The sequence below is a fragment of the Paramormyrops kingsleyae genome, chromosome 1 (assembly GCF_048594095.1).
Source record: "Paramormyrops kingsleyae isolate MSU_618 chromosome 1, PKINGS_0.4, whole genome shotgun sequence".
Taxonomy (NCBI): domain Eukaryota; kingdom Metazoa; phylum Chordata; class Actinopteri; order Osteoglossiformes; family Mormyridae; genus Paramormyrops; species Paramormyrops kingsleyae.
The window spans coordinates 27,217,179-27,227,009 of record NC_132797.1 but is presented as its reverse complement, the minus strand read 5'-3'; the positions used below and the strand labels follow the sequence as shown (position 1 = coordinate 27,227,009).

Genomic DNA, 9,831 nt, shown 5'->3' with positions numbered 1-9,831 from the left:
AAGAGTATATTCTGATATCCAGACAAGGCATGTATGAAGTGGAATTTGTGCCACCTTGAAATGCAAATGCAACGCAAATGCCATTTATAAAGAGAGTGGCTCCCGGAACACTTGCGACAGGCGGTGGCTGTAATTGGCCAAGATTTCCAAGACACCACAGCACAGCACGATATCAGCATGTACTTTTGGAAGATGAAAATGAGCCAGTACAACAAAGCAAAGATGACCGTTGCATTTTGGTGTGATGTGGCGCGATTTCTTTGTTCAACTGTAATGTAATGTAAACCATTCAAAAAAAAATTTCTGGATGATAGTTAAATATGATGCAAAACAATTGAATCATGGTTTTGCTTTTCATTGTTTCACGTTCTATTGTCCATTGCATTTCCACATGGCACGATTTCTGTGTGCTGATCACTGTAAAACAATACGTCGCGTTTTCCCACGCATGGCGAAGTCATCTCTGCATTTTAAGGTGGCACCAATTCTGCTCCATAGGCACGTAGCCACGTGGTAAAATGGTAAAATGCTGTTGATCAAGGCACGTAGGCAGATAGCAAACTTACAAGTTAGAACCCGCCTCGAAACATATTTGTAGGGTTGTATATTTGGCGTGGTGTGGAAGTCAGAGAGACAAAAACAGTGAGGATGGCAGGCGCCGAGATTGTTTACTGACAGACAGCTTTTCCAAATCCCTTAGTCATTGGCTCAGAGAAATGTAACCGCTGGGAGTCAGTGTCAGCCAAATGCAGCCCACACGAATAGGAATTTCCGACTGCATTCACTGGCTGACCTGGAGGATGGGTCAGAGCTCCTGCCACTCATTCTAATGTTACTCTAACAATGCTCACATTCTACTTAACATATTGTGCACATGTGTATGTCCGGACCAGGTTTTTCTTCATTGACTGATCTAGATAAAAAAAACATAGCTAAAAAGTGAATACATTTTACAATGGTCTCCAGAATCATTAGCACCCTTGACTAATGCACTAAAATATTATATATTTACACTGTATAGAGATACAGCCAAAACGTGCGAAATATCAGTTTATTAATGTTCCATGCATGGAAACTACACCTGCACTGTAGTTTTTCAGCAATATTCAGGGATTGCTCATATATTCAGAAAATAAAATGATATTAATGACTCTTAATTCTATAATTATATTATTATAGGGAATATAAAGTGCAGAAATCAGGCATGTGAATTTTGATATATGGAACTTTTATTAATAAAGATTATACAGCAGACAACTGTCCAGCATGGCATATCATAAATCATATGTATGCAGTAGTTAATAGCATGTGTTAAACATCAGGGATAACCTGAAACTTCCTTATAAAATGCATTTCAGGGGATTCAATGTACAAACACACAATGTATCAATGTACAAACACACCTGTAATGAAGTCATTTGGTAGATCGTGAAACAGGCGACCAAAAGAAATTAAAGGCATTATAAACACGCAGTTTGTTCATAAAAACTGTGTAATGAACTTTGCACCCTGGAGATTATTGGAGCTGTGTTTTTACTGCGTCAAATGAACTCCAAAAGTCAAAACTTAACAACTTCAGACTTAATATTTACATATTTAAAGGTCACACCAAGGCGTTTTGAAATCACAATCACACACATGGACATTGCCTTGGTAAAAGCTGTACGGCTTCCAAGTCTCTAATCTAATCAATGCCCTCTGACATAGTACTTCAGGAGTTTGCTAAACAGCCTGTCAGAATGAGTCTTCTATGACACAGATAATTAAAAACCATTCATAATAAAAAAAAAAACAATGATACTTTTATTGATCCCGATGGGAAAATTCTCTTTTCACCTCCTCCATCTTGCTGGCCATAAAGGGCAGCCTCCCACTGCAGCACCCAGCACACTGGGGGTTAAGGGCTTTGCTGAAGGGCCCACACACATACCAAATCCAGGTTTGAACCGGCAACCTTCAGATGACAGGCACAGAGGCTTAGTCCACTGAGCCACATGCTGCTATAGGTGCAGCTCAAATGGGATCTATCCCCACTCCGAGCCCTATGCAGCCTAGAACAGGTAGATATCTAGATGAGATGTTAGTAGAAGCTGTTACTTCCTTTCCACAAGCTTCCAGTGATATAACTGATAATACAGCGTTTTAATGACTGTGTCCTTTGTTCCAGCAGAGGGCGCCCAGCATTCTATAGCATTTTGTTGTGGAATATCTGGCATGACAGCTGTCTTGGGTTCTGAATGCACTGAAGAATCAGCAGTGTCCTGTTGGTACATAAGGCATAGAAGACATTCTGCACTTACTGTCTCATTCCTGTTTGCTGCAGTACCTTAAACAGTGTAGGAACTACTGAACTGCAGTGTTACATATAACTAAAAATGTACATATAAAAGATCTATGAAAATTGCACAGGTATATCCTCCCGAGACCCAAGGAAAAAAGTGCCCTTCAATTGTAGGTTATTTGTCTTTGGAGGAAATAAGATATCTTACAAGTTAGATTTTTTCAAATTTATTTTTATTTTTAATTTCACAGCTTGTCCTCTTTAGTGTACAACAGGAATAAATATGTTTCCTTACATCAGTGAAAAGATGCAAAAACAAAATGTCCACTACAATGGACATAAATGAATGGGTGGGGTCTCAGGAGGATATGTGACACAGTATAATCTACATATATAATCAACAATCTACGCCAGGGGTGGCCAATCTTATTCACAAAGGGCCAGTGTGTGTGCAGGTTTTTGGGATAACCTTTAGGTCAGCTGTTCAAACCCAGGTGTGAGGACTCTTCAGTCAATCAGTCCTCTAATTAGTAATCTAATTAGGGAGTTGCAGCGAAAACCCACATACACTGTGGCCCTTTCTGGATAAGATTGGCCACCGCTGATCTACACACTATATGGACTAAAGTATTGGGCCATGTGGTCATTACACCTACAGGAACTTTTATGACATTCCATTCTAAATCCATAGGCTGGAACAGAATAGGGCCTTCCCCAAACTGTCCCCCCAAAATCGGAAGCATGGAATTGTTCCCGCCTGACTGTGCCCCAGTGCATAAAGTGAGGTCTATAAAGACATGGCTGGGTAAGTTTGGTGTGGAAGAACTTAACTGGCCCACACAGAGCCCTGACCTCAACCCCATCAAGTGCCTTTAGGATGAACTAGAATGGAGATTGTGAGCCAGGTCTTCACATCCAGCATCAGTGCCTGACATCACAAATGGTCTTCTAGATGAATGGGCAAAAATGACCACAGACACACTCCAAAATCTTGTGGAAAGCCTTCCCAGAAGCAGCTGTTATAGCTACAAAGGGTGGACAAACTCCATATTGATGCTTATGGATTTAGAATGGAATGTCATAAAATTCCTGTGGGTGTAATGGTCAGGCATCCCAGTACTTTTGTCCATATAGTGTATATAATATTGATCCACGTGGAAAGCTCTACTTACATATCTGTATCAGTGCAGGTCCACCGAAACCCTCTGGTCTTCAGGATCTGGATGAGGTTCAGAATGGATCCTTTTGTGCAGGAGTCTCTAGCGATGGAGACACACAGAAGTCCACAGAGGCAGAGACAGAGGCTGACATAAGGAAGGACAAGTGCATAAGGGATTGCGTTTTCTGTCATGGGTTGATTGCTTTAGGGTTCACACATGGAAGTGATGAGAATTTGATACGTAGAGGCTAAAGCCCTGCTGGTCACACCTACATGATTGGGCCCTCCAGGTTGGCTACCACCTTGATGTTGACATGGTTCACCATCCTGGGGTTCAGGCCGTCCAACTCCACACTCCCAAACATGCTATGAATATGGTTATAGAACCAGAACCAGAATGAATACCTGTCCTCCACATTAGTATACTGGAGCACTGGCAGACTTCAAAACAGTTAAACAACAGTTAAATGTCCAGTTTGTTTGTCTCTGCAGTTAAACTTACATTTGTGCACTTGGTAAAAACTTGGTAGATCAAGTGGTTTATAGAAAGAACAACCATTGCAAGTTCAGCAATAAGAAGTTATAATAGAGAAATACGTAATCTATGTGTAGACATACTTCAAAATGCCATGATGTTAGAACTGTTGACAGTGCAGAGATATGTGTTGATCAAAAGGATATATGTGATTCATGTGTTACTTCAGTAACCTGCAAACATGCAGTACAGTAAACTGCCAGGTGCCTCACAAACTCTGATGAGTGAGATTAAGGACAGCCCCCACCTTGTCCTGTTGAAGGCATTCTCCATGGAGCCATTCAGTATGACAGTGATGTTTCCACACGCAGAAGCTGCAAACTAAGAAGGTGGACAGAAATCATCACTGTATGATATGCAGACAGATCCAGTGCAATGAAGACAGTTTAGGGATGGTGGAGGAAGAAACCATCAGACATGGGATGATGTTAGCCTCAGATGCAGGATGGCGTGTTGGAGGAAAGACCTGCAGAAAGCTTATGTATTTCCATCTCTTTGAATCTCTGTCAATTATTTTATCTTTTATCAAGTACAGTGAACGTCCAGTAGCTAAGAGGAGAATTTGCCAGCATGAGAAACATTTATCTAGTAATTTCTGACTTCTTAATAGAAGAACTGCATCAGTAAATATACAAATATGAGAAGAAAAATACAATTACATATGAATGTACTTCAGTGATGGCAGATATGGGACTGGGAATTTGTAGTAATGGTTGGGTTATCTGGTTAATACATTAAGAACTCAGAGAAGAGGGTTGATCAGAAACGGACTACATCAGCCTAATAGAATTGGACCTGACCGAATCGATCAAGATGTCTGTGTTCTCCTTCACGGTGTGGGATCTTAGGGCATAAGTAATTTTAGGAAAATAATACAAGATACAAAGGATACTTTTAGCTATAAGGAAGACTCAAAGCAACATGATACAGGGGGACCCAAGACAATCAGCCCAAAATCTTGCGTCTGAGGTACTGCATAGCAAGCCATAACATTTGATAAACATTAAGCTGCTAGCTTTCTTTTCTGGGGACGTGTAATTCATTTTAAATGTATGCACAGCTGGGACAGGAAGAAGCCGTTTTTTGGGCTGTGCTTTAGCCAGCAGCTCTAATAGCTGTTAGGGCTGGGGAGAGGATACATACCCCAGTCAGTTTTCAGAGACGTTTAAATGACTGTGAGATTTGCTTTGGGAGGATCCATGTGACAGGGGAATGGGAGGAATGGACAGGGAATCTACTGGGGCTTTGAGGGTTTAACAAACTAAAGGAGGGGAATGGACAAAGAGGGCAGCTGTTTTAACTTTAGCAAGGGGGCCAGGCAGTGGAAAACAATATGAATGTCTATGGATCAGGGCATATAAACACAAGGACCTCGTCTGTCTTGCTGAGTGAGAAAATAGAAGATTGTTGTATTACTAATAAGGTTGTAATGGGGCTCATCAGTGCTTCAGGATGCCCACGCATGTGACCAAATGAACGTGACACCATATCACTGCCTTACAGCACATAGTTTCCCATCAGCAGTACAGCAGGAAGGCTTCAGACTTCACCGGTTTAGCACTGGTTGTGTTGCTCTGTAACAAATTGTGGTCACATGCTCACATTCTGTGATGCTTGCTTCCACAGGGAGTACACTGGGTGGTTTGCGCAGGTTGACCACTCTGGACAGGACATGAAGTCGAACCCTTACAGAAACACATAGAGAAGTAGTGTGTGAGTTTTGCATGTTTTTTGGCAAACAGATGTCAGGGAGAACTTTCTAGCAAATACTCAGTGGGAGAGAAAAATACTCATTGGGAGGGAGAGATGAAGTTTACATTCTTCTCCATAATGACCCTGACATCTACATGACATTGTATCTGACGCTGCGCAAAAATTAAGGGGGCAGGGGGGGGGTCTGCTTGGTAAATTGTACCCCCACCATGGCGAGCAAATTCTACTGGGGGTTGACATTTTCTACCAAAGAATTTTTAGCTACGTCTCTGGATAGGCCTCACCTCTGTGTTTCTCTTTCTGTCCACACCAGATCAGGTCGTTGAACATATATCCAACCAGAGTGTCTTCCAGGGTGCAGAAACGGCGTGTGATGGCTGAGTAGCTGTGTACAAACTCCCGGGTCTTACTCCAGAAGAGGAGCTGGCAAGCAGGAACATGTCTCACACAAGCTGCAAGAAGATGGTGCTGGTGCATTGTGGTGTGGGTGTGAACATCAGTGAGACTGACTGTGTCACAGGGGAGGGCTTGGGGAGATGCGTGGAACATGCGGCTGTAGTCCTTCACTCTGACGTTGCAAGGCGCTCTCTGGATCACCGCATTCCGGAACTCCCTCCAGATCTCCTCACAGTTATACCTGAGCAGCCCCACACACACACAAACAAACACACAAAAACATATACGCTTACAAGCTCTGAATCCGAAATAAGATAAAGACAAGATTAACTGTATTATTTATTGTCATTTAATTCTTATTTCAACTTCTTATTAACTTATTATAGGGAGCTAATGGATAAACTTTCAATGCCTGCATCTTTTTTTCTGGTTTCAGTACTGTTGTGCATTTCATAAATAAACTTTGACTTGATATTGATCCCAGATGAAAAAAGGCATTCCTCAACTGGGATTTGAACCTGGGGCATAGTGGTGAGGGCAGTAAATCCTGACCACTAGACTACCCCCAAATGAGAAAAGCATACCGACAGAAGAAAATTGAAAAAATATTAGGTAGTATTATATGAAGATTAGATAATGACAAAATCATTACAACATTATTTTTCCTAGTTTTCCTTATTATTGCATGCAAATTTGAACATTACATAATAAGTAATGAACATAATGTGAATCCTAACTTTATGATTAAAACTGAGCAGGAAACCTTATTACTGAGTGAAGAATCACAGAAATGTAGAACAAGACTAGGGCACAGATTGCTATGTTTGTTGCTACCACTTGAGGTCAGTGTTGTGTGTACATTACAATGTGTCACAGAAAATAGCAATTGCGTCTTAATCAGCATCTTTATTTGCTGACTGATAGTGAAATAGCACAAAAAGTACAGAAGATGTTTTGACACAGTAAATCACGGACAGAACAGTCATTGCAATGATCATTTTTAATACCCAGGAATTAGAAAATTCATCTCAATCCTGGAGGAGAACTGAAAACAGCTTTGAAAATTTTATGCCTGAGTTAAGATGTTCATATTTTTACTTTATGAGATTCATAAACTATGAGTGACTGAAATCTGAGATAAACAAAATCACTAAAGAAATTATTTTTTTGAAGAACAGGTTCTGAGCATGTGCAATTATAGCACTATGAAAAGAGAGGACATGAAGTAGACAAACTAAGGAGCTGAAACCAAACATTGACCATAAATACGAGGAATTTATATACCATACCATTCTCCCATATTTATAGAAACAGAGAAGTTTGATCAGTGTCATTCAAAGTATACCTGTTCTCAAATGTGATGCTGTTGAATAAATCACCGTTTCTGATCCCACCCCTGCGCCCCCACTCTCCCCATTTTACCTAGAACCAGGACTAATGAGTGTCACATAGCTGAAGCACCGTCCCAGGACGATCTGCTTGAGGTTGGGAGTCGTCCCCATGTCAGCGCTCAGGTCATCGAAGAGGAGCAGGAGCATGAGAGCAGCTGGCAGATGGTGTGTGTATGGGGCAGATAATCCAAAGAATGGATACATATTAAAAAGGTTAAAAATGTAACTGATGCAAGTTTATTAACCCTCATTCTAAAAACAACAATAAAACTGAGCATTATGTTCCTCCATGTATGGGTGGTTATATACATTCTTTTTTATATGCATTGCCTTGAATTCAAAGACAGTTATGAAACAGGAAATGTCTCCACCAGTCATAAATTAATCTATATTGTAACAGCAGGATGTTTACTGAAATATAACATAACCTTTATATCTGATATTTCTCTGACTACCCTGAACTCACCGGCAATCATGCTGGAAATCTGGATAGCCTGAGTTTCAGCTATATGCCTGCGAGCAGTGAGGTCAGTCTGGACACACTGGCAACGACTCCGGAACAGTGAATGTTTGTTCTGTGCACTGGGTCACTCACATCCCATTGAGTCTTCATTCCCCTTTCAAAAAAGGAACATCTGTATCATTAAGCAGGGAGTGCATTCCGTCTGAGTTCCTGCAATGCCTGAGTCAGCTGCAGGCAAAAAGCTGATTCAGGGTAATCTGTTTATCTGCTGAAGCTTGCTGAAGCTGCATCGCCCCTTATACTGATGATATTGCTCTTGAACCAACATACACTTGCCCAGAATTACACCACTTGGATTGAACCCTAAAACCCTCTAGGGTTACAAAGCCATACTGTCCCTGTGTAATCTTGGGGAGAGAATCATCTTGCTCAGGGGTATATACAGTAGTAACAAAACTACAAATACTCTTTGTAGTCAAGTCAAGGCAAGTGGACTTTATTGTCATGCCAGTCATACAAGTATATAGTGGTATGAGACATTGTTTCCCAGGACCACTGTGCAACATAAGACACATGGGGCTGTATTTATACAATTACAGGAGTAAAGTGCAGATTAAGTGCACGAGTGCAAACATGGGGGTTGGACATGAACCACACATTGCGACATGACAAGAGGGCAGACACAATATGTACATGAATACATTATTAAGCTGGTATTCATTTACTTGTTCTTCTTGTACATATGAAATGCTGTAAAAATACTTCCACTGTTTTGTCTTGCAAATGTATCTATTTCCCTAACTTAGCCTACTAATTTTATTGGCTCTTATTTTCCCCTCTTTTGAAGCTATTAACAGCGATTGGACTGTTTATTTTCCATAGCCAATCATATGAAATTGCTCCTAAATTGGTGATTTATTATATATAAAAATGAGTAACCCCTAACAATCATGTAGCTTGCAGAGATGTCTTGATTACAGAAGTAGTACATCCATGGCCTCACCCGCGAGAACTTTTAAAAGCATACCTTTGTCGTCATGTAATTTCTGCTGTGCCTTCCTGTTATCTGCATTCAAGAGTCAAGTCTCCAATTTGAAGAAACATATAGAAGTAAGCTTTAATTTTATTATATGGCTTTATCACAACATTTCAACCTATTCAACTTAGCTAGGTAATTTATTGTAGGCTATATTGCTATCTCTGGTATAAGATGTGGAATTTTTCTGTACTCTGCCCACCTTTGATCATTTTGAACAGCAGATTCAGTCATGAGAATCACTAAGAAGATCTATGGCCTTTACTGCATTTCCTACACTACACTTCAGTAAGAGAAGTGGGCTGAAACACAGAGTACTCACCATTTCACCAGCACAAACATGCCAGGGGGTGGGTCTGAGCAGCACAGACTTTTGCTTGATGGAAAATCGCCGGACAGGATCAGAGTAGACAGTTTTTAAGGTGCCTGTATACAATCCATCCCCTTGTTACTGTCGCAGGTGAATTTATCGCTCTTATTTAAACATCTCTGTTGAGCTGAGGCATATGGAGCTTACTGGTTTCCCTGCAAAACGAGGCTGCAGGATCGCCCCGTAATAAAATTAGGCAGACGGTCATATGACACAACTTGGGCATGTCCAGAGATATTCTGTCACTGCCCCTTACTCCACATTATCTCCAAAATACCAGCTCCACAAACCCTCATCTGGACTTCAGGAGCTTTTTGGAGCACACCAGACATCAGAGTTGCGATCCGTTACAAAGGAACCTTTCAAATCCTATCCCAAATCCTCCAAAAGTGGGGTCTTCCCCAGCAGGTACCTAGGAGACACCTGGAGTATACACAGTTTGGTCTTATCTCTATAGTTATTGCTTCCTGCACTCCCAGTCCAAAGC

General features: G+C 41.0%; 1 protein-coding gene across 4 annotated transcripts; it reads right to left on the bottom strand.

The window, feature by feature from the left end:
* Positions 1–1,211: 1,211 nt before the first annotated feature.
* Positions 1,212–9,546, bottom strand: LOC111850018 (ADP-ribosyl cyclase/cyclic ADP-ribose hydrolase 1-like). 4 transcript variants are annotated; one of them, XM_023823417.2, is made up of 11 exons: positions 9,297–9,546; positions 8,966–9,023; positions 7,942–8,092; positions 7,507–7,642; positions 6,199–6,325; positions 5,973–6,111; positions 5,578–5,660; positions 4,223–4,296; positions 3,714–3,806; positions 3,454–3,585; positions 1,212–2,261 (listed from the first exon to the last, which is right to left on the bottom strand). In XM_023823417.2, the coding sequence occupies exons 3-11, from the start codon at positions 7,949–7,951 to the stop codon at positions 2,186–2,188; spliced, it is 870 nt and encodes a 289-aa protein (XP_023679185.2). In that variant the 5' UTR covers positions 7,952–8,092; positions 8,966–9,023; positions 9,297–9,546; the 3' UTR covers positions 1,212–2,185. The 4 variants fall into 4 exon arrangements, with proteins under 4 accessions (XP_023679185.2, XP_023679187.2, XP_023679188.2 ...); XM_023823419.2 differs by having other exon boundaries at positions 7,507–7,630; XM_023823420.2 differs by having other exon boundaries at positions 3,454–3,540; positions 9,297–9,545.
* Between the last annotated feature and the right edge of the window lie 285 nt (positions 9,547–9,831).

Coding starts and splice junctions, on each gene's coding strand:
- LOC111850018 (XM_023823417.2), bottom strand. Junction 3,807..4,222: donor AATGCCTTCAACAGGACAAG/GTGGGGGCTGTC, acceptor CCATATTCATAG/CATGTTTGGGAGTGTGGAGT. Junction 3,586..3,713: donor AACCTGGAGGGCCCAATCAT/GTAGGTGTGACC, acceptor TCCTTATGTCAG/CCTCTGTCTCTGCCTCTGTG.